Source organism: Ranitomeya imitator, chromosome 3 (genome assembly GCF_032444005.1).
Source record: "Ranitomeya imitator isolate aRanImi1 chromosome 3, aRanImi1.pri, whole genome shotgun sequence".
In the NCBI taxonomy this organism is placed as follows: Eukaryota; Metazoa; Chordata; class Amphibia; order Anura; family Dendrobatidae; genus Ranitomeya; species Ranitomeya imitator.
In genome coordinates, this window is record NC_091284.1 from 470,590,845 (window position 1) to 470,615,869 (window position 25,025).

Below are 25,025 nucleotides of genomic sequence, written 5' to 3' on the forward strand. Positions count from 1 at the left end.
AATACAAATTGCTTCCCTCAAGGAGGAAGAACGCAGTCTTATAGGATAGATGTAAAGTAAGAAATTTTGGCGATTAAAATTGAGAAACTGAAAATGTGGAAAAGTGGAGGTGCCAGTGGGATAATTGAAGACCCTATTACCTGTGACCATAAAGACTCTTCTGTATTTGTATATGATTTAGCAAATATTGTAACCATAACGGTGTTTCTTCACTTTTTCTGTCATTAGCCATTTGCGTAGGCACACTGTCACGATCTATCCAACTGTCACTAATAAAATCAGTGACCGCCAGCGGCTAATCCAGCCTTACATACACAACTACTCGTGGCTACTCTTCACTGCGCTGGCTCTCTACTCGTCAGACCTGGCTAGTGACGAAGAAAAGGAGGGCGACAAGCTTGAGTCCTCTGTCATTTCCAGCGCCCGGATTTTGCAAGCTAATTGCACGGATTTAGTTGCAAGTTGTCTTATGAAAGCACAGAAAGGAAAGGGTGAGATTTTTCAGGCTTTAAGTGAAAAGTTCTTAATTTTTTTTGTCCTGTTATCACTTATATCTTAAACACATAATATGGCCGCAGTGTAGAGCCAGACCTGCTGTCAGTCAGTGACTGACCGCTGCTGCCCCATCTCCTTGACTGAATACCGAATGCTGGCGGGGAGAATAAAGATCATTTTCTCTCTGCAGCATTTGGTTGTGTGCAGGATCATAACGCTGATTAACCACATATCTACAGGTTAACAGCGATATTCCTTGTGACAGGTTCCCTTTAAAGGTGTTTTCCAGTTAAAATAAGGTATCACCTATCTGCATGATATGTGATAACTTGCTGATTGGTGTATGTCCCACTGCTGAGCCGAATATTGGGGAATGTATTTTTATTCTTGGCAGAGAACGTTTATCCTGGTTACAACATGGCTCAGCAGGTCTGGATCCCCACCTCCACTCCATTCATTTTCTATGGGGCTGTCAGAGCTCAGCAGCCCCATAGGGAATGAATGAAAGAATGGGTATAAAGGTGCCCCTTTCTGTTGATATTAACTAGACAGCATCTTTAAATGGTTGTGAGATCAGAACTTTATGCAGGTCACTCCAACACCCTGATCTGAAGACGAATTTATGTACAAAAGCGGTACAGTCTCACTGAAACAGAAAAGGGCCTCCCTCCAAACAGTTGTCACAAAGCTGGAAGGATACACATACAGGATAACATAAAACATAGCAAGAAAAACTAATAAACCTGCTACCATTTAGCCCTCCAAATTAATGAGCTATGTATAACCTTTGCCCCCTCTGATTCAGTTTTCTGCCTAGGCACAGTGTACACAAAAGTGGTGTGAGCGGGGTTATGCATGGCTCAAATTCAGAGAACTAATAGATCTGCAGGAGATAAACCTGGTGGTTTATCAAAACTTCAGCAAGCAGCCCAGTAAGTGACACATTACTGGAATCAGGGTTTCTGTCCCTACATCATGCTTCTCTCAGATGGGGTAGAAAAGTATATGAAGGCCTTAAGTGCTGAGGATTATGTTTTAATGCATATCATTAAGTTTTCCATCCCTTAGTGGATTAGTGAACTATGCATTAAAGGGGAGTTCCACCTCTGCACAACCCCTTCTTAACCCCACATAAAATGAAAACAACCATGTTATCTCCTAGACTGTTGCCGGTTCTGTGATTATCGATGCTCTCAATGTTTTGTTATGTGTGCATTGTTGCCTATCTGCTTCAGCACTTTTTTATTTTATTTTTTTTAAAGTAATACATTTATTATTGTGAATGTTTATTTTTGCGTTTCTGTAGGAGTCAAAGTATCTTCATTACTCTCCATGTGGACTAGCACTGAACAGGAGCTGCCTTGTATTAAGTCTGCCAGTGATGAGGTTACGGAGGGCAGCAGTGGTAGTCCGGAGAATAAGGCTACCGAGGCTCAAGATACCACAGTAAGACAGCCAAAAAAGGTATTTCTGGTTATATGGCAAAATTATTTCTTCACTAATAAAAATAAGAATGGTAATTGTTTTTTTTTTTTTGCTTCCTTTATGTAGGGCAAAGGGGATATAGACACAAATATACCTATCCTCAACAAGGCGCGCAGTATAGGGGGACTTCAAGAAAAGGACCTGACCTCAAAACAATCCAGCAATGATGAGGATGCCGGGCACACGAAGGAGCAATATCTTTGTAAGTGACTTTATCATAGCCATTTCCTGCCTTTCTGCATAGGTACAATTTATTCTTTCACTTCAATATTCTTCCCCTTCGGTGTAGTTCCTGGAGACTTGTCCAAGAAGACCATCATTGATAAGGCTGTAATCCTCAGCCCAGACCAGGTCTTTGCAGAGTGCTCTCAAGAACGTATTTTGGGGCTGATAGCTGCTATGTTGCCTCCTTTGAAATCGGTAAGACTTTTGTAAGCCTTTTTTTGTAAAAAAAAAAAATACATAAAAAATGTTGGCAAATTATTATTTTTTCAATAATAAGAGTGTAGAAGATTAGATTAATGTATGATAACATTCCTTACAATGGAATTGGTAGAGCATCTGATTGTATTCCAGTCTTTCTGATCTCTTTATGAACTATTCTTACTTAGGGATTTCCATTTTCTCCTCTAGGATGCAGTGGGCTCCATAGTGAACCTCCAACAAGTGTTGCCACTGATGTTCCAGGTTGTTATATCCAATGCTGGCCATTTAAACGAGTCCTACCATCTAACCTTGGGCCTCCTGGGACAGCTAATCCTGAGGCTAAACCCTTGTGAGGTGGATAATGCAGTGAAGAAGGTTCTGTCTTTGATGCACAGTCTACTTTCTTCTGATGATGGAGGTTCTGTTCCAGATGGCTGGATAACAACTCGGCTGCTTTTCAGCCTAGGAGCTATGTGCCTGGACAGGTTTGTTTAAAACATTTCTTAATATACAATAGCAGACATTTTTCCCAATTTTTCTCTGATGAATTGAGCAGCCCTATTAACTGCACATTGCAGCTCCTGCTGTTGGCTAGGAGTTATATGGGTATGTTCACACACATTTGTTGATGCGGTTTTCTGCATAAAAACTGCCATGGAAATTACATATCTTTTTTTTTTTTTCTTTTTTTTTGGGCGCTACTGCATTTTTATCTCAATGGAGAAAAACTGCTATAAAATGGCTGAATTGACATACATAATTTTTTTTAAAAAAAATTCATTCACCACAAGTCATAAAATGCCAGGAAAAGAAGCTCATCTTGTGAATGAGATTTGTAAAATCTCCAGTCATTTGGATGTTACTGTAAAGCGCTTTCTTTTTTTACATAGAAAAATTCTGTCTATGAACTATAGGCCTATGAGGCACTTTCTGAAGTCACTGCAATAGCGCTGATGTTCTGTGAGATTATGTATTGCATGTCCACACTGTCATTGAAAGGGAAGCTTGTCAACTGAATGCTGTCCAAACCGTGAGCTGCATGGGTCGGAGCCGGGTATACTTTAAAGATCCGACTGGGGACCATAGGCTGTAACAAAGCTAGTATGGCTTTGCCCCCTGGCTGCTTTTTTTTCAAGCGATCTCCAGTTGATTGACAGGCCTCTTGATATTGGAGAATCTGGACGCGGCAACGCCAGACTAGTCTCTTCTTTGGCTATCGTTCCCAATAGAAACATTGGTATATATTTTCTCTGAAAGCAGTTTGGACAGCGTGAATCAGGTGACTGGTTTCCTTTAAATAGGTGCCATGTATAACAATACCCTTAAAGGTGTGGATGCATGCAGCTTTCAGCCATGATATTAGTTGATCCATAGAAGTTAGAAACAATCATATTGCAGCACAAATCCTTCTTTAATTGCTTGTGTTGACAAAATTAGTTTGCACAAGTATTAATTCCAGTGTGTTTTATACTTTCTAAGTATTTTTTTGTTTTGCTTTTTTTCAGCAAAGTTGGAATTGATTGGGCATGCACAATGTCTGATATCCTGAGAGAGTTAAACAACTCTTCAAAATGGCACAAAGTGATGACGGCTTTCACAGATCACTGTATGCAAGAGCTGCCCCATAAGCTAAAAAATACAAATATCTTTACATTATTAGTCTTGGTTGGATTTCCAGAGGTAAGACATCACTCGGAAGTGTTGCTTTTATTGTTCTGTAGGATCTTACATTGTTATACTAATCAGTAACTATACCCATGTGGGAGTTATTATTATTGAAGGGAACCCGTCAGGTCCTCCATGCCTTCCAACCCAGCAGTATTCACCTATGTAGAACTGCATTCCCTCCCAAACCTGCCCTGTATAATGTTAGTGAGTGAAAGCAGGGTATAATATATCCATTTATAATGTCCCCATTTGCTATGCTAATGAGGGATTTGACTAATTGATGGGGCATTGGTGTCTCCAGACTAGTCAGCCCTTTTTTCAGGTTATCACACCCCTGTAGGTGTGATAACTTAATGTGCAGGAGCAGTGACACTGCTGGAATGAGAGGCGCGCATGCGCTAGATTTGATGCCTGTGCAAATTATGTTAGCAGCCATTACATAACACACTGGTAAAGACTTTTTAATTTAAAATAAGCTCTTGGGGGCAGATTCTCATGCAGATCAGTGTCCTACCCAAATAAACGACTTAGGAGGGTTAATCCTAGTGACAGATTCCCTTTAACTAGTGAGAAAAAGTTTCATCACATAATTGTACTTTTCCTAAACCAAATGAGCCTTTGTACTGAAGGGGTGTTGACATCTGCTTTTCCTATACACACAGCATCGCATGTCTCTGAAGCGGTTTGCTTTTATGCATACGCTTGGTTTCCTACATCTGTATACCCTTTTCACTACAGGTACTATGTATGGGAACACGAGCTGTATATATAGACAATGCCAAAGAGCCTCATGATGTGATTATGTTAAAGCACTTTACAGAGAAAAATAGAGCTGTGATTGTCGACATCAAAACAAGAAAGCGCAAAACTGGTAAGTATCATAAACACAATGGTTCTATAGTAAAGACATCTCAATAATTAAAGGGGTGTTCCTCCCTTGTGCATATTTTTAGTGGATGTGGGAGCCACTAATGGGAACTGCATCTAGAGAACAGAACCAAGTCACACTCCAGTCAGTGGAGTGGGGGTCGAAATTTCCACAAATAAAATACATGGGAGTTCTCCTTCACCACATTGGGTGATACAGGACCGTGGGTGTATGCTGCTGCCACTAGGAGGCTGACTCTAAGTGAATACAAAAAAGGGTTAGCTCCTCTTCTGCAGTATACACCACCCACTGGCTCCGGATAGAACCAGTTCATGCTTGGTGTCTGTCTAAGTGGGGTCTGCTATTCAGACCATACTTTTTTTATTTTTTACATTTTTTTAAACCTTTTTTCCATGAGGAAGACTGGGGAGACGGACCCTTTCAAGGGGCCAATCTCCCCCAATCAACAACAGGCGAGTATCGCCTCCCCGTATCCTCTCCTGCGACGTGGGATGCCAGGCTTGAGCTATTTTAGAGGCGACTGATCCCTTCAGGGCGCCGATCTTCCCGCACCAGCAACAGACGGGAACATGGAGTGTCACCTCCATGTACCCCTTTCTGAGCTAGGCCACAGCCGGACACAGCCCTGTGAAATCCTAGGGGAGCGAACCCTTAAGATACAGAGGCCCCCCCATGGTGTCCATGCTGCTCCCACTGCACCACCACTGATGCAACAGCGGTGCTGCAGGGAGCTGGAAGGTCCCTCTCCACCTCAAAGGGTCAGTGGATTTGAGGGTTCCTGTCGCAGTCCTAACCTGCATGCAGAGTGACAGCATGTCTCTACCTTAAACCTCAAGCCCACTAAAACAGTGTTTTTTACTTCATGCACATCCTGTCAGGGAGACATACTACTCCACTCTGTCAGGCTTGCGATCCTAAATGGGCTCAGGAGCCCTCCACCGTGACTGACCCCACGATGACTAGTCCCCCTGAGGGGGCTTTGTCACTATCGCTATCTATGGCTTCTTTAACTAAGGTTATAGAGTCCCTTCAGTATCCTTCCAGGAGCAGGACCACTAATCCATCTGTCTCAGAGAATTCCCCTACATCAGGGAAATCATCGGCCTGCAGGGGCCGTCCTCACTTAAGACAGACAGGCATCTAAGAAACGGGTACATAGCTCATCCCCAGGCCCTCTGGCGATTCGGCGTCTGTTTGCTCTGCTTCTCGCTCTCCCTCTCCAGGGTCGTACAGTGAACATGAGTCTGAATCTGAGTCGGATTGGCCCCTTGACTTAGAGTCCCCAGGTTATGAGGCTACCGTGGCTAGTCTCATTGAGGCCTTCAACCAGTCACTGCAGGTCGACAAAGAGTCTACTTCTTCTCACGCGGATAACGCAGTGTCTTCTAAAATGACTAAACGTCCTCATAGTATGTTTGCCATTCACCCTGAGTTCCAGGACATAGTCTGGCAACATAGGGAACGCCCAGACTAATGCTTTGCAGGTCAGAGATCTTTGGAGACCAGATATCCCTTCTCACCCGACCTCCGCAAACAATGGACGGAATCACCTCCAGTGGAGCTTTCCTTATCACATTTATTCTCCAAGACTCTTCTGTCCCTACCGGCTGGATCTTCCATTAAAGATGCCACAGATCGCCTGATTGACAGCCTCGCTCATTCAGTTTTCGAAGCGTCTGGCTCGGCACTTTTTCCCTCCTTAGCAGCGACCTGGTTAGCCAAAGCCGTGGCTTACTGGGTAGATTCCCTGCATAAGGCCATACAGAAGAGTGATCTTCCCCCTGAGATAGCGGAGTTGGCCTATCAAATTTCTTTGGCCGGGGACTTTTTAGTAAATGCTTCCCTAGACGCAGCTAATTGCTCTGCACTTACAGCTTCAAACACAGTAGCTATTAGAAGGGCACTATGCCTGAGGAACTGGCGATCGGACTCTACAGCTAAAAAGTCCTTAACATCCCTTCCCTATCTCAGCGGTCAGTTAGTTGGGAACAGCCTGGACCAACTGATTTCAGACGCTACAGGTGGGAAGAGTAAATTCCTCCCCCAGCAGAGAATTAGGCACCCTATCCGCCGTCTGCTCCAGACACATTTTCAGTCCTTTTGCAATAATTACGGGTGGTCCTCGATGGCTAGTTCCCCCGGTCGGGGCGCCCTGCTCACAGGGACAAGAGTCCTCAGTCCTCATGCAAACTCAACTACTCGTGGAAGGGTCACCCCAAGCAGTCCAGATCTAGGTGATCCAAACCCCTCAAATCCTCGACTAAATGACTCGCAACATTGCACGGATGACACCAGCAGAGTAGGCGGCCACCTACTCCTGTTTCGCCATGTCTGGCTCGCAGTCGTTCACGACGAGTGGGTCAGAGATCGTGTCCTTCGGGTACAAAATAGAATTTTCTCCCCCCATCAACCCGATTCTTTGCTTCCCGTCCCCCCGAAGCGGGAATGCAGGCTCGGGCCTTTTACCAAGCCATCGATTCACTCCGCTGAGACGGGGTCATTGCACCGGTCCCAGACAACAAAAGGTTCCAAGGGTTCTATTCAAATCTGTTCACGGTACTAAAGAAGGTTGGCACAGTCAGACCGATCCTGGACTTAAAGGTTCTAAACAAATTCGTCAGTGTCCCTACCGATATCAGCCTCCTCAGCTGGGGAGCAGTTTTTCGTCATCACTGGCCAGGGGAGTTGGTCTCCTCAGGAGTCGCGTCTTCCCATCAAAGTCCTGGAGAGCCGAGAGAATTGGCAGTCCCTGCGTCAGTTTCATCATCTCCTAGCAGGCCGCCCCATCCGTATCCAGTCAGACAATGCCACAGCTGTGGCCTATATCAATCATCAGGGGGCACTTGCAGCAAAGCTGCAATGCGTGAAGTGGAGCACATCCTTCGCTGGTCCGTAAGGAACCACTCGGTCATATCGGCCATTCACATTCCAGGAGTGGAAAATTGGGCCGCGGATTTCCTCAGCCGTCAAGACCTGGCCTCGGGAGAGTGGTCTCTCCTTCAGGAAATGTTCCAGCAGATCTGCCTTCCATGGGGGACTCCGGACGTAGACCTGATGGCTTCTTGGTTCAATGCCAAGGTACCCGAGTTTGTGGCCCGATCCCGGGATCCGAGAGCCATCAGGTTGGACGCTATGGTCCTTCCCTGGAGTCGCTTCCGTCTTCCATATCTGTCCCCTCCTGTTTCCCTTGCTTCCGAAGGTCATCAGTAAGATCAAGGCGAAGAGGTTACCGGTGATTCGGATTGCTCCGGACTGGCCACGTCGAGCGTGGTACGTGGAACTCGCTCAACTGGTTGCAGACGTCCCTTGGCAATTGCCAGATCGCTCGGATCTGCTTTCTCAGGATCCGATTTACCACCAGAACTCAGGGGCCCTGTGTTTGACGGCTTTGCCGTTGAATCCTGGGTTCTGACCCAAGTGGGTTTTTCCCACAAAGTAGTTTCCACCATGATCAGTGCTCGAAAGCCGGTGTTGGTGCGTATTTATCATCGGATCTGGTCGTTCTCCGCTCATTTTCAACATTCACACCCTTTTGGAATTTCTTCAGTCCGGTCTGGACTTGGGCCTAGCGCCGAGCGCCCTCAAACGGCGGGTCTCGGCCTTGTCCGTCCTGTTCCAGCGTAAGATCGCTTCCAAACCCCAGGTGAGAACGTTATTTCAGGGAGTCTCCCACGTGGTACCTCCCTAGAGCACCTCTAGACGTGTGGAACCTTAATTTGGTCCTAGGTGTCCTGCAAGAGTCTCCCTTCGAACCGTTGCAGGACATCTCCCTATCTCTCCTTTCATGGAAGGTTGCCTTCCTTGTCGCGATTGCTTCAATCTGAAGAGTCTCGGAGTTGGCTGCGCTTTCCTGTCGAACTCCCTTTCTGGTTTTTCACCATGACAAGGTGGTCCTCAAACCATCCCCGTCCTTCCTTCCTGAGGTGGTGTCTTCTTTTCACCTTAACGAGGATATTGTGCTTCCCTTATTTTTGTCCTGCTCCGGTTCACCGCATGGAGAAGGCTTTTCACTCCTTGGATCTTGTGAGGGCTCTTAAAAAGTTAGTATCTAGGACAGCATCTTTTCGCCAGACAGATGCCCTGTTCGTGCTCCCGGTGGGACACCGGAAGGGATTGGCCGCTTCTAAGTTGGCAATAGCCAGATGGATTAGGTCGGCTATTCAAGAAGCTTACCGGGCCGGAGGCAAGAAGATTCCAGCAGAGATCAAGGCACACTCCACTTGGTCGGTAGGTGCTTCGTGGGCCATTCGGCATTAAGCGTCTGCAGAGCAGGTCTGCAAAGCGGCGACCTGGTCTAGCGTGCACACTTTCTCAAAGCATTATAATGTCCATACTCAGGCATAAGCAGACATCTTGCAGGCAGCGGTAGCGCATTTTTAGACAGCAGGTGCCTTGAGTTTGCTCTGTTATTTCCCACCCAGGGACTGCTTTGGGACATCCCACGGTCCTGTGTCCCCCAATGTGGCGAAGGAGAAATAAGGATTTATGTATACTCACCGTAAAATCCTTTTCTCCGAGCCACTCATTGGGGAACACGGCACCCACCCTTTTGGCCTCTTGCCTATGATGAGTGTTGTAGTTTTGACATGTTTTTCCTACTGTAAATTTTTGATAATCTCCTACTGCTTGGTCACTGAACTGGTTCTATCTGGAGCCTGTGGGTGGTGTATACTGCAGAGGAGGAGCTAACCCTTTTTTGTATTCACTTAGTGTCAGCCTCCTAGTGGCAGCAGCATACTCCCACGGTCCTGTGTCTCCCAATGAGTGGCTCGGAGAAAAGGATTTTATGGGGAGTACACAAAAATCCCTATTTCCAACCACTTCTTCACTGTCACTCATCAGTGGCCCGTTTTCTAGACAGCTGTTGCTGTTATTCGTGGGACCCACATCTATTTTACATTTGACACTTGGATAGGCCATAAATGCACGACATGTTAATATTTTTCTAATGAGGGAATATTAGATTAGATCATCTTGTATTGTCTCATATCCAGATCTGATCATGGTATATTTGCTTATTGCTTTATATGTAGTTTCTCAATATGTAGAGTTGCCTTCTTGGCTCCCCACAAATGTGGTATAGCAGATTTGTCTACACGTCTTTATAATTTCTGAATATCCCTCAATCCAGTGAAGGATTATCAGCTGATACATAACAGTGACATCGATGGACGGCTTTCTTATAATAATCTGAAGAAATATCTGCAACACTTTGCTTCCATTTCCCGCAATCTCCTGCAGTCCATCTTGGACAACAGCTGTGCAGAAGCTGTGGAAGCGACTTGGGTCCTGTCACTGACTCTAAAGGGATTATATAAAACACTTAAGGTAACGCTGATCTATCCTATTCAAGTTATTTATAATGATTGTAATTTCCAATATATCAGACGCAAAGTAGCATGAAGCGGTATGTGTATAAAGAAAGAGGCACTGAGAAATGAGAGCTAGTTTGGCGCTATGAGCAAGTTGTTTTCTCATTTTAATAAATCACCCCTAAGTGTCAATAGCTACAAAGGTGTATTGACAATCTAACTGTATATTTTTGTAATCCACTTGTACTTAAAGGGGTTGTCTGGCCTTGGAATACAAGTCTGCAGTCATTCTCTGTGTCTGCAGACTTGTGAATCCTCACATTGCGTCATTGTCTGCTGCTGGTGGCAAGTCTGTAACCACAAGTATGTGATTACAATACATTTGGTCATGTGCTGACTAGACGTGCGCGGCCTTGCTCAATGCAAGGGTATTGAGAAAGGCCGGACACTTCTAGTCGGAATGTGGCTAGAAGTGTATGGATCGCGTACTTGTGGTCACATGATTGCCGGCTCCAGTGGCCAGTATTGGAGAATCCTCACAGCGTGCAGTGCAGTGTTCGGGATGTGAGGATTCAAAAGTCTGCCCTTATAAAGTGACTGCAGACTTGTACCCTAAGGCCGGACAACTTCTTTATATTTACCATAGAGTTAATAGTTGAAAGTGTATTCCCATCTCCAAGATCGTATCCCAATATGTAGTAAGTGCAGTAATAGCAAATACCTCCAATTGGAAATGTAGTATTGGTCTTCTGATTTGCTAGGTCGCTTACACCATGTGCAGGCATCGCAGTAGTTTAAGTATCCATGGTTATCACCACTTATATAGTGACCGTTAGCAGTTAGTGGTCTTCAACATGGTTAGCTAAGCTCCTACAATGCCCTGTACGTGGGTTAAGTGACAAAGGGAATCAGAAAAACTATGCTGCATTTCTAATTGGAGGTATTTGTTGATATTATTATTACTACACCTACTACATACTATCACAAGTGGCCTTAAACAACCCGTAGCCCAAAGAAGCGAACCATGAACAATAAAAACACTAGACTTTGTTTAAGAACATTAAAATGTTTAAGACAAAAAGAGATAAAGAAACAAGTGTCCAGTAGGGAATGCCCCCGGAAGAAGCTAGGGTGAAACGCGCGTTGGGGCGGCAGGGCCGGGTCTCTCGGTCGGCTTTGGCTCCAATACTGGTCTCTTGGTCTCTTTCTTGCTGCACATCAGGTAATATCATTTATTTATGACATTATTAGTCTGGAACTCCTTTTGATAATCTACTGAGAAATTTACACTGTGGATATATGGAACTTTCACTTCATCCCTTATATGGTGTCAATGCAGTATGACCTATACGGAGTTTCTTATATTGACAGCAACTGGTGCTGGGGTCATTATTTTTGCCTCAAAGAATCTATTTTGAAATTGTGTATTATACCTTCTACTTTAGGATTACCGTAATCAATATTGATCTTATATGGGGATTCATTATATTGGTGCTGTTAATTTACTACTCTTGGTATGTGACTTTGAGGGCCCTCCTACTGGACACTTTTGTTTCTTTATTTCTTTTTGTCTTTTAATGATCTTAACCCTTTAACCCCCAGAGCTTTTTTCGGATTTTCGTTTTCGTTTTTCTTTCCCCTCCTTCCCAGAGGCATAACTTTTTTATTTTTCCATCAGTATGACCATGTGAGGGCTTATTTTTTGCGGGATAAGTTGTACATTTGAACAACACCATTGGTTTTACCATGTCGTGTACTAGAAAACGGGAAACAAAATTCAAAGTGCAATCCCACACTTGTTTTTTGTTTGGCTTTTTTGCTAGGTTCACTACATGCTTAAACTGACCTGCCATTATGATTCTATGGGTCATTGCGAGTTCATAGACACCAAACATGCCTAGGTCCTTTTTTATCTCAGTGGTGAAAAAAAACTCCAAACTTTGCTAAAAAAAAACAACAAAAAAATTGCACAATTTTCCGATACCCATAGCGTCTCCAGTTTTGTGATCTGGTTTTGGGTGAGGGCTTATTTTTTTTTTGCGTGCCGAGCTGACGTTTTTAATACCATTTTGGTGCAGATGCGTTCTTTTTTTCATCTCCCATTCCACATTGTTAATGTACCCACATATTTTAGCAACTCATCTTAATATATGCAACAAGGACTAGAGTCTAAACATGCTAAAAAAAAATCAAAGTTTATTTATTACATGAAGCTACAGTCAAAAAGTTATATAATACATAATTACAGATACGAATGGGTACAAATGTGATTTGATCCCTAGGTGAAAAGTAGGTCGGGGGATAGGTCAGGACATAATAATCTAAATAGCTACAACGAAGAATGATGTTTCCACTTCATGTGGTATCATAGGAAACATATGGAAAACTGGTGCCCTTATTCAATATAGCCCTATACTGGGGAAATGAGTCTGACAGGCTGTATTTAGATTATGTCCTGACCTATTCCCCGGCCTATTTTTTATCTAGGGATCAAATCAGTTTTAAACCCATTCATATCTGTAATGCAGCAGCTACCGGTAAATGTCAAAAGTAAAAATAGATACCAATAAAAGTAAAATTAATTGAGACATCAGTAGGCTAAGTGTTTTTGAATATGCATATTGAATCAGGAGCCCCATATAATGCTCCATACAGTTTATGATGGGCCCCATAAGATGCTCCATATTAAAATATGCCCCATATAATACTGCATAAAGGTTAATAATGGCCCCATAAGATGCTCCATAGACACTTTTGCCCAATATAATGCTGCACAAATTCTGATTATAGCCCAATAAGATGCTCCATTAAGATATTTGCCCCATATAGTGCTGCACAAATGTTATGGCCCCATAAGATGCTCCATACAGACACTTGCCCCATATAGTGCTGCACAAACCTTGATTATGGCCATATAAGATGCTCCATACAGACACTTGCCCCATATACCGTAATGCTCCACAAACGTTAATTATGGCCCCACACAGACACTTGCCCCATATAGTGCTGCGCAAACCTTATCGCCCCATATAGTGCTGCACAAACGTTATGGCCCCTTATAGTCCTCACAAACGTTATGGCCCCATATAGTGCTGCACAAACGTTATGGCCCCATATAGTGCTGCACAAATGTTATGGCCCCATATAGTGCTGCACAAATGTTATGGCCCCTTATAGTGCTGCACAAACGTTATGGCCCCATATAGTGCTGCACAAACGTTATGGCCCCATATAGTGCTGCACAAATGTTATGGCCCCATACAGTGCTGCACAAATGTTATGGCCCCATATAGTGCTGCACAAATGTTATGGCCCCATATAGTGCTGCACAAATGTTATGGCTCCATAGATGCTCCATACAGACACTTTCCCCATTTGCTGCGATAAAAATAAATAAATCACATACTCACCTCTCCGTCGCTCAGGCCCCCGGCACTTTCAATAGGTACCTGCTCCTTGTTCCGGTGCGGCTCCGTCTTCTGCACTGACGTTCAGCAGAGGGCGTGCAGTAACCACGTTACCGCGCCCTCTGACCTGAGCGTCACTGCTGAAGACAGAGCGATGCCCGGAACGAGGAAAGGTGACTATCGCGCAGCGCTCCCCCACCCCGTTATACTTACCTGCTTCTGGCGCGGTGCAGTCCCTGGCTTCCCCGACGCCGCAGCTTCATCCTGTACTGAGCGGTCACCGTTACGGCTCATTACAGTAATGAGTAATGAGCGGTACCATGTGACCGCTCAGTACAGGAAAAATCTGCTGCTGCCGGCGCCGGGGAAGCCAGGGACCTGCAGGGACCGCGCCAGGAGTAGGTGAGTATAATTTCACAGCCCCCGCTCCCCCCTCCCCTGCCGACCCCTGCGTATGACTCGAGTATAAGCCGAGGGGGGGGACTTTCAGCCCAAAAAAGTGGGCTGAAAATCTCGGCTTATACTCGAGTATATACGGTATGTAGTTTATTTATGAAGATTTCAGAATAATGCAATGAATACACAGGATTCGGCCGACCGGGCGTGACCAATTAGCGAAGCGTGGTTCAAATCCCGCGCCAATTTGCGGCCAGACTGCGCCTGTCGCTGATTGTTCGCAGCCGGGCACGTAGTATATAGCACAGCCACGTAGTATATAGCACAGCCCACGTAGTATATAGCACAGCCCACGCAGCATAGAGCTCAGCCCACGCAGTATAGAGCTCAGCCCACGCAGTATATTGCACAGCCCACATACTATATAGCACAGGCCACGTAGTATATACCACAGCCCACGTAGTATATACCACAGGCCACGCAGTATATAACACAGGCCACACAGTATATAGCACAGCCCACGTAGTATATAGCACAGCGAGGTAGTATATAGCACAGCGCACGTAGTATATAGCAATGTGGGCACCATAGTTATATACTCACCTTCTGGCGGCCCCCGGATCCAGCCCAGGCCTTTAGCGATGCTCGTCGCGACGCTCCGTTCCCAGTAATGCCTTGTGGCAATAACCCGTGATGATGTAGTGGTCTCGCGAGACTGCTACGTCATCAAAGCTCGTTGTCGCAATGCATTCTTGGGACCGGAGCGTCGCGAGGAGCGGGAAAGGCTGGCTCGGACGACGGAAGATGAGAATATGATTTTTTTATTATTATTTTTAACATTATATGTATTTACTATTGATGCTGCGCTATGTGGGCGCTGACTGGAGGGGAGTATGGAGGGGGCACTGACTGGAGGGGATTAGGGACTGTGCCTGTCACTGATTGGTCGCGGCCAGCCAGTCGCGACCAATCAGCAATGCGGGATTTCCGTTACAGACAAACAGACGGAAGTGGACCTTAGACAATTATATAGATAGATTATATCACTTTTTGACTGTAACTTCATGTTGTAATAAATAAACTTTGATATTTTTTAGCATGTTTAGACTCTAGTCGTCCTTGTTATATATGGTTTACATACTGTGGTTTTCTTCATGTAAGAAAAATGGATTTGATGTTAGGACACCCAAATGTAGGCCTAATCTGTGATTTTATTCTTTGAAAATGTAAGATCTGTTAGTATGATTTTGTAATTGTTTTGAAGACTTATTGTATTAGTCCCATGGATATCGTAATGCTATTTTCATTGTTGTTTTCCTATGCAAGTCTGACTTGTTTCATATGTGTATTATTCTAGTCTCTGACTTGTTGACTCATAGTAATTTCATGTTGCAGAATCATGATTTTGAAGAAATTCAGTCTGCATTTATCCAGTCGGGACTGTTAAGGTTATTGGTGAGGAAATGTAGCAAAGGAACTGGTTTCAGTAAAACTTGGCTTCTCCGTGATCTGGAGGTATGACTTGTTTCATATATACATGAAATACTTCTACATTGTTGATTTTGATATGCATTTGCTCCATATAACTTCTTTACTGTAACAACTGTAAAACTGTATGAACTACTTCTTAATTTCTTTCAGAAAAACCAGATTACAAACTTGGGAAACCCTAATTTATAGATCTACAAGTCCTACTATGCAATTTTGATAATGATTGTCCTGATAAACAATTGTGCTTAAGTTTGACATGGGTAACAAGTTTCGACTTCCGATGGACATTATGGCCTAACTATAGAATTACAATTTCTTTGTGTTCGCTAAAAGAAGCTAAAAAAAACCCCAAACATTCATTCAGTGATCTGACATCGGGATAAGAAGTTAGATTTATTCTTTGAAGATGTCCTCATGTCACTGCTCAACTAAGATTGGCTACAGCTAGAAAACTGTAACTGTTGGCAGGAGAAGGATGTTTACATTGAGTATATCACTCCTCTTTCGAGCACTTGCTTACTATGCACATAGCACATCATTGCCCAGTGTAGCCAAAGGGTTTAGTCACTCCAGATTTAAAACAAAACAACCAGAATATATAAAAGAACTCCCATGAAATTTTTCATCCTCTAAATATATTGCAGGCATCATAGTGTATATAGCACTGTGTACTTACAATTGCTCATTTGCCTTTCTACAGAGAGAATTCTTCTCTTTCCTCTACTCTATGTAGAAACAGTAAGTATCTTTTCCCTGCATTTATCATTCCCCTATTCAGCTCCTGGCCCAGCTTTCCCCTCCTTCTCCTGCCAGGGACTTTTGCAGTGACTTATGTCTCATGCAGGGATAATGATTTCCTGTCTCTACATAGTTTAGGTAGTCTATTTTTAATCATGTGACGTCATAGAATGGAAAAGTGAAGAATTAGCTGGGTAGGAAGGCAAAGTGAGTAAATGTAAGTACAGAGTGCTATGCAGTGACATGTAACAGATTGGGCACCCCTGGCTAAAATTACAGTTTTCCAGGACGTTCCTCCTGACAGCACCACCAAGAGGTTGTCCTTCTTATCCTTTATAGCAGCGGTTCTCAACCTGGGGGTCGCGACCCCGAGGGGGGTCGAACGACCAAAACACAGGGGTCGCCACCTCTCTCACCTCCCCATCCACCTTCCCCCGTATGCAGGCTCGGACTGGGGCACCGGGACACCGGAGAATCCCCCAGCCCCTGCCTCCTTCATTTGTCCCTGCCCTGCATGCGGCGGTGCACAGTTTATTATTATAGCCGGCGGTCGGCGCACATGCTGTACTGAAGAATGTGAAGTGCTGTGCAAGCAGCCGCGCGGCAGCTGCTCGCTCCTTCACATCTGAAATGATCACACACACTCATCTCGCACTGGCCTGCGACGGCGACGCCGAGTCTGTGCTCAGAGGCTCTTGATAAGAGCGGCCCGTGCGCAGCGTGGTGCGAGTGCCGACCTCACTGACTTCAGCCAGCACACAGCACAGTCCGAGGAAACAGCTGACTGTGTGACTCAGAGTCAGAGAGGAGAAGACAGGGAGGGACACACGCACCCGCACGACGCACTGTCTGCACTGAGTCTGCACTGTTCATCATCACCGACCTGTTTATTGTTACTTTGCCCGCCCTCGACTCCGCCTCTTCATCAATAAAACTCTGTGGTCTGACTGGAGTCTGGACTAAGGGTGTATTCTAATGCTGATTGGCTGACAGATGCAGGCAGGAGCAGCCAATCAGCATTAGTTTTCTTTGTGTGACCTCACAGGTCACAGCACACCTCAATGAGCTGTGCTGTGATTGGTCATCTGTCCTCCTGCCCAAGCAGCACACCACAGGTCAGGCACACAGGCGCGCGCATTGTCTGCAATACTATGATTGGAGGCTGCCTGGAGCTGAGGGACGTCACATTTTTTTGGATGATCGCAGCCAGTCAGTAAGGTGTAAGTAAAATATGCCTGCAGGCAGCCTGCAGCATAGTTTGAGACACTGAGACAGTTATGGGAGGCCCCCCTGCAATCTGAAGGTGACACAACAAGGTGGGGGTCCCCCATAGAAAATTTCTAATTTCCTGTGGTCCCCCCCCCCCCTTCCCCACTGTCTCCTAATTTACTGTGGATCACCTCTCCCACCATTTCACCTCTGGGGAAGGGGGCCCTCATGAAATTAGATGAAACAGTGGGGAAGGGCCCGGGGGCCCTCAGGAAATTAGGTGACGCTGTGGAGAAAGGGGCACACAGAAAATTAGGTGACACAGTGGGGAAGGCGCCCTCAGATATTTGACCCCTTCACAACATCCGCCTTACATGTATGGCGCATGTTAAATGCCATGCCACTGTCAATCTCTGACAGCCGCATTAAACATGTGGCGCCGACATGTGTGTGCATCAGACTGTTCTATTTAAACCCATGGTATGCCATGGTGAAATGTTATTTATTGGAATTCGTAATAAATATTTCTCAACATATACCGTATATACTCGAGTATAAGCCGACCCGAGTATAAGCTGTGCCATATACAATGCTCTGCACCGTTGCCCCAGATAGATACTCCACATAAAGCTGTGCCATATATACAGTGCTCTGCACCGTTGCCCCATAGCTGTGCCATATAGTGCTCTGCACTGTTGCCCCATAGCTGTGCCATACAGTGCTCTGCACTGTTGCCCCATAGCTCTGCCATATAGTGCTCTGCACCATTGCCCCACAGCTGTGCCATATAGTGCTCTGCACCGTTGCCCCATAGCTCTGCCATATAGCGCTCTGCACCATTGCCCCATAGATGCTCCACATAAATCTGTGCTGCTGCAATAAAAAAATAAAAAAACATACTTACCTCTCTTGCTTGCAGCTCCTCGGCGCCATCTTCCCGGCGTCTCTCTGCACTGACTGATCAGGCAGAGGGCGGCGCGCACACTATATGCGTCATCGCGCCCTCTGACCTGCACAGTCAGTGCGGAGAGACGCCGGGAAGATGGAGCGGCGCCCGGCGTGTGGAACGAGGGAAGGTAAATATGACATACTTACCTGCTCCCGCCGTCCCGCTCCTTCCCCCGGACAGCTGTATCGAGTATATACGGTAATTGTTTTTGTGATTATTTATTATGTTTGATTTGTAGCAATGAGAATACAATACATAATGCATATCAGATATTTACATTCCGAATCATAACTAATAAAATTACAGTTTTAAAGTAGCCACCAAAATTATTTTTTGGGTTGGGGGTCACCGCAACATGAGCAACCGTATTGCGGGGTCACGGCATTAGAAAGGTTGAGAACCACTGCTTTATAGGGACAGGAACACAGAAGAGGTTAAATAGCCCCTTCCCACCACCCTTCAGTGTTTTTCCTGTCCTTATCAGGGACAGACTGTTATGATCTGGTGGCCTAGGAGCAGCATGAGACGTACTCTGGAGAAGGTGGTCCCTGTACTGACTGCAAACCCTGAACCTAGCAGCGCAACTAGAAGTAGCTGTGGGGGGTACCTAACACTCCCTAGACCCCTCGACACAGCCTAAGATCTAACTTCCCCTAAAGACAGAAACAGGAAACCTATCTTGCCTCAGAGAAAATCCCCAAAGAATAGATAGCCCCCCACAAATATTGACTGTGAGAGGAGAGAGAAATAACATACGCAGATATGAAATCAGATTTTAGCATAGGAGGCCATACTAGCTAAAAAGAAAGAATAGAACAGAGTACTATGCGGTCAGTATTAAAACACTAGAAAATATCCACCACAGAAAATACAAATCACCACATCTGACTAAAGACATGGAGGGTATATCTGCATCTCCAGAGACACAGCTAGGCTGCAAAAAATACTTCACAGACAAAGCTGGACAAGACAAAAACATGAAAATGCACAGAACTATAAGGTCCACAGCAGGTGGACAGCAAAAACAAAGCCAGGACTTATCTTTGTAGAAAAGCACAGCAAACTGGAGAGACCAGAAGGGATGTGACTCCTCCAAAAACAATGGACAACTGGCAGGGACTAAAGAGTCCTGCAAAGCTATATACCCCAGTCCGTCCTGCAATTAGTAGATACACCTGTCCAATCCTGCAGTCCAGACACAACTGCATTACCCTCTACAACCACCGGAGGGAGCCCAAAAGCTGAATTCACAACAACAGACGCAGAAGGAAGCCCAGAGGTGCCAAGATTAAGATACCTGCGTGACTACTGTATCAGAGTCCGCTGGAGTAGGAGGCTCCCGGGAACAGCCTCATCCCTCCTTAGGGGGCTTTTGGTGGAGGCTCGGTCCGGCGGGCATACTCCACAGCATCGCTGATACCGGAGGAGGTCCATCAGCGTCTGGTCGAGCTGTGCGCTTCCAGCATCTGCTGCATCCCTCCCCAGGGGGGACCCTGGGCAGTGGCTGCTGTTTCGGCTTCCCAGGCTGCTGGCGTCTCGGGCCTGGGCCTCTGGCATGACGCGTCAGCCGGAGGCGCGCCGGTGACGAGATCCGGGGGGATGAGCCTTGGTTTCCCGGGCCGGGGAAGTGAATACCAGCTGGTGCCTTCCTCCTGGACTTTTCACCGCGGCGCGTCACCAGGAGGCGCGCCGGTGACTATATCTGGGGGCGTGACCACAGGCTCCCGGGACCAGTCCAGGAATTCCAGCGCTCCTGATCGAGGATCCATCATTCCGAGATTGTTGTCAGAGCCTTCATATCACTCTGGACACCCTCACCAGTTTTGTCTGGATAGTCAACACGGTGAAATCATCACCAATTCCTATCCAGCGCTTGGTATTTTTAGGATGACGTTCAATGCCACTCGCTCCAGGGTTCTCCTTTCAGAGGAGAAGATCTCCTGTTATGAACTGGTGGCCTAGGAGCAGCGTGAGATGTACTCTGGAGAAGGTGGTACCTGTACTGACCGCAGACCCTGAACTAGCACTGCAACTAGAAGTAGCCGTGGGAAGTACCTAACACTCCCTAGACCCCTCGACACAGCCTAAGAACTAACTTCCCCTAAAGATAGAAACGGGAAAACTATCTTGCCTCAGAGAAAATCCCCAAAGGATAGACAGCCCCCCACAAATATTGACTGTGAGAGGAGAGGAAAATGACATACGCAGACTGAAATCAGGATTTAGCAAAGGAGGCCATTATAGCTAAAAAGAAAGAATAGGACAGAGTACTATGCGGTCAGTATTAAAACACTAGAAAATATCCACCACAGAAAATACAAATCTCCACATCTGACTAAAGACATGGAGGGTATATCTGCATCTCCAGAGACACAGCTTGGCTGCAAAAAATCCTTCACAGACAAAGCTGGACAAGACAAAACATGAAAATGCACTGAACTATAAGGTCCACAGCATGTGGACAGCAAAAACAAAGCCAGAACTTATCTTTGTTGAAATGAACAGCAAAACAGGAGAGACCAGGTATGGATGTGAATCCTCCAAAAACAATAGACAACTGGCACTGACTAAAGGATCAAGCAAGACTATATAGCCCAGTCCAAATTGCAATTAAGTGGACACACCTGATAAATGCTGCGATCCAAAGACAGCAGCACTACCACTCATAACCACCGGAGGGAGCCCAAGAGCAGAATTCACAACAATCTCCGCTTTCCATCTGGGGATTCATTCCCTAAAATAACCCTCACCACATTCTCTTCAGTTCTGCATGAAAGGGCTGAGAAAGATGAAAGCCAACATGGAAATCGTACCCTTTGTTCAATTCCATACCCGTCCTCTCCAGCTGGCCATTCTTTTAGCTTCGAACAAGTGGATATTGTTCTTGGACCATCCTATTCTACTACCATCCCAAGTGAGGCAGTCCTTGGCATGGTGGATTCTCTCCCTCTCCATTCGACTTGGGGAGATCATTCCTTCCCCTCCATTGGCAAGTCATCACGACTGATGCCAGTCTCTTTTGGATGGTGTTACAGAACCCCCAGCACCAAGAATATGTTATTCTATATATATATTATGTGTAATAGGTTCCATGTGAAATGCATCAGTCCACAGGCTGCATCCCTGGGCAGAGAGGACAAGATATCCCCCTTCTGTCCTCCCCCACCTTTGTAATTTCCCCAGTAAATACCAGCAGGCTCTGGCCCCCTGCAGCTATTGTAATGTATGCCTGGCCTGTTTTTTCTATTGGCCTGCCCTGTGTCTCTGTGTTATACATTCTGTGTGCTGTAAATAAAGTGTGTTCTTTTAGACTGGAAATACCTGGAGTAGCAGTCAGCTTTTATATGCTGCCATGTAATCAAGAAATCCTAGCCAGCGTCCTTCATTCAGAATCCAGCAAAAGCAGAATGGACCTCCTGAAACACGGGGGGTGCTAAAGAGGTACTACAACACAGTAGACCCCGTTACAGATGGGGAGCTGTTTTTCTCCATCACACACTTAATTGTCACTGGAACTTTCAGGAAGCTTCCCTTCCCATCAATTTACTGGAGATCAGAGCCAGCTACCTCTCCCTTCTCCACTGGCAGGATCTTCTAGCAGGCCATCCAGTTCGCTTTCAATTTAACAAGGCCACGGCCGTGGCATACATAAACCACCAGGGCGGGAAACACAGCAGGTCTGTTATATCGAAGGTCTCACAGATTCTAATTTGGGCCGAGCGACGCCTAAATCTTTAGAGTCTCTCCTCGGACTAGTAGTCACTCAACCCCGCTGTGTTCGACCAGTTGTGCTAGAGGAGGGGCACTCCCGACGTCTTTCTAATGGCATCTCGGGCGAATCACATGGTGCCCCGCTTCGTAGCCAGGTCTCTCGACAACCTTGTCGTCTGTTACGATGCCCTGGCCATTCCATGGTCTCATTTTTAGCTCCCTTACAGCTTTTCTCCTCTCCCACTGATCCTGTGGCTCGTCGGGAAGATCAAGGCGGAGGGAGTCCCAGTAAGAGTTAGTCAATCTGCTCGCAGACGTACTCTGGAAACTTCCAGACCGTCCAGACCTAATCTTTCACAGGGTCCCATCTTCCACCAGAATTCTCGGTCTCTGAAGTTAATGGAATGGCTGTTGAGGCCGCAGTTCCTTGGGAGGCAGGTTTTTCATCCCTGGTCATCCCTGGTTTCTAATGAACAACACAAGAAATGACTTACCCTCACGCATTTATCATCGGACCTGGAAGGCCTTTTTTTTTTTTTTGGTGTGATGACAACCACCTAGCCCCCATGTTCTTTTCCCTTCCGTTCAGTCTGGTCTTGATTCCAGTTTGTTTCTCAGTACACTCAAGGGTCAGATATCCACGCTCTCTATTCTTTTTTTCAGTGGAATTTGGCTTCCTGTCTCCAGGGAGTGGCTTGCTTGGCGACACAGTATCATCCTTCTGTAAAGCTGTGAGACCTTAGCTTACTGTATATACTTCAGCACATTTTTTTTCTTCTTTTTTTGTGCTGAAAATGTTCCCCTCGACTTATACATGAGTCATGGTCCAGAAAGCCAGCGGGAGAGGGGGAGCTATAGCACAGTGACAGCTGCAGCGGCCGACTTCCAGAAGACATTAATACTCTCCTTCTTTCACTACATCTTCGTCACTGCATCTCTGACCCGGCACCGGCAGCTCTTTCCTGTTCCTGTGCTCAGCGGTCAGGTGGTACCACTCAAGATCATGAATATGGACGCGACTCCACTGCCATAGGCGTGGAGCGCATAGTCATGACCTTAATGAGCGGTACCACGTGACTGCTCAGCACAGGAAGAACTACCGCGCCGGGATAATGGAGATGCAGGGACATTCAGCGACGGCGCGAGAAGGGTGAGTATGACGGGGAGGACAGGGGAGCTAAGCATACAAGAATGGGACGGGGAGCCAAGCATGCAAGAATGGGACCGAGGGAGCCGAGCATACAAGGGTGGGACCAGGGGAGCCGAGCTTTGCATTCAAGGATGGGATCGGGGGAGCCGAGCCATGCATACAGGATGGGACCGGGAGAGCCGTTCCATGCATACAAGGATGGGACCTGGGGAGCCGAGCCATGCATACAAAGATGGGAGCCATGCATACAACAGGGGAAGCCATGCAGAGCATGACTGGGGGAATTACGCATAGCGGGATAGGGATGAAGGGACATTACATACCCGGCTTATACTCGAGTAAATACGGTAGTTTTAACCGTCGTTCATGATTCCCCCTCCGAAAATTTTCAAGCATCACGTCTTCCCTCCTTGCCTGGAAGTTTACCCTTTTGGAAGCCAACATTTCCAGCAGAAGCGTCTCCGAGTTGGCAGCTCTCTTCTGCTGCTCTCCATTTCTTGTCCTCTACCAAGACAAGGTGGTCCTTAGGCCGGTACTTTGCTTCTTTCCCAAGGTTGTGTCCAGATCAATGAAGACATTTTCCTGCCTTCTTTCTGCCCATCTCCTGTTCATCCCCTGGAAAGATCTCTTCAGGAGGTGGATCTTGTCAGAGCTCTACAATGCTATCTCTCAATGAGGAGGCCTGCGGCCTCCTGGGCTGTTCGCCCCAGGCCTCTGAAAGCCAGATTTGCAAAGCTGCTCCCTGGTCATCTCTTCACACTTTCACAAGGTTCCACAGAATACATACCTACGCTTCAGCTGATGCCGGTCTAGGTATAAAGGTGCTGCAGGTGGAGGTCGCCTGACCTGATTTCACCAAAATATTCTGTTTCATCCCTGTGAACGTGTTACCCACAGAAGGTATAAAAAAAAGGTTTTTTGTTACTCTCCATAAAATCTTCTGGAGCCTTTTTTGGGGGGGACACAGCTCCCTCCCTGGTTTTGTTGCCTATATTGGGCATATAGGACTCCATTTGGCTTGTATATAGTTAGTTTGTTGCTTCTACTGCTTTTTCACAAGCTGACAAGTTTTGTGCTAGTCGCTAGGTGTATACTGCTGTGGAGGAGCTGATTCTTTTTTGCCTAGTGTGTCTCCTAGTGACATCAGCATACACCCATGGCTCTGAAAAGTCCAAAATTGTGAGATGTCTTGCAGAGGGATGCAGCAGTCTTGAAATTGCCAAACGTTTGAAGCGTGATCACCGCACCAATTTTATTACTGCACAAGTCCAACACCAGCCTCCATGATTCTTCTTCAAGCTGAACAGGACTGTGACTGCAGTAGTCACATATCTTGACAACCTGATCAAAATGCAAAGCTGGTCTCTGTGTATCCTGTCTGACTGTATGAACATTGGCCATTGACTCACTTTGTTGAACTTTTTAGCTGAAAAGGTAAACGCTATGTCTGGCGCCAAACCGCCAGAGCTCATCACCTCACCTCAAGAACACCATCCCCACAGTGAAGCATGGTGGTGGCAGCATCATGCTGTGGGGATGTTTTTTCAGTAGCTGGGACAGGGGAAATGGTTTGAGATGAGGGGAAGAGAGCTGGTGTGAAATATAGGAATATTCTTCAGCAAAAGCTGTTTGTCAGTGATTTGAGATTGGGACGGAGGCTCCCCTTCCAACAAGACAATTACCCAAAGCATACTGCTAA

At 46.0% G+C, this 25,025-nt stretch overlaps 1 protein-coding gene across 1 annotated transcript in view; it reads left to right on the plus strand.

Moving 5' to 3' along the window:
• The window catches only part of LOC138670277 (zinc finger ZZ-type and EF-hand domain-containing protein 1-like), a 306,056-nt gene that overhangs the window by 247,524 nt on the left and 33,507 nt on the right, over positions 1-25,025 (plus strand). The window contains exons 36-44 of the mRNA XM_069757472.1: positions 229-491; positions 1,802-1,959; positions 2,047-2,182; positions 2,270-2,400; positions 2,614-2,891; positions 3,912-4,086; positions 4,813-4,945; positions 10,095-10,291; positions 15,474-15,593. Coding sequence (XP_069613573.1) covers positions 229-491; positions 1,802-1,959; positions 2,047-2,182; positions 2,270-2,400; positions 2,614-2,891; positions 3,912-4,086; positions 4,813-4,945; positions 10,095-10,291; positions 15,474-15,593 — 1,591 coding nt within the window. The remainder of the gene's footprint in view (positions 1-228; positions 492-1,801; positions 1,960-2,046; positions 2,183-2,269; positions 2,401-2,613; positions 2,892-3,911; positions 4,087-4,812; positions 4,946-10,094; positions 10,292-15,473; positions 15,594-25,025) is intronic.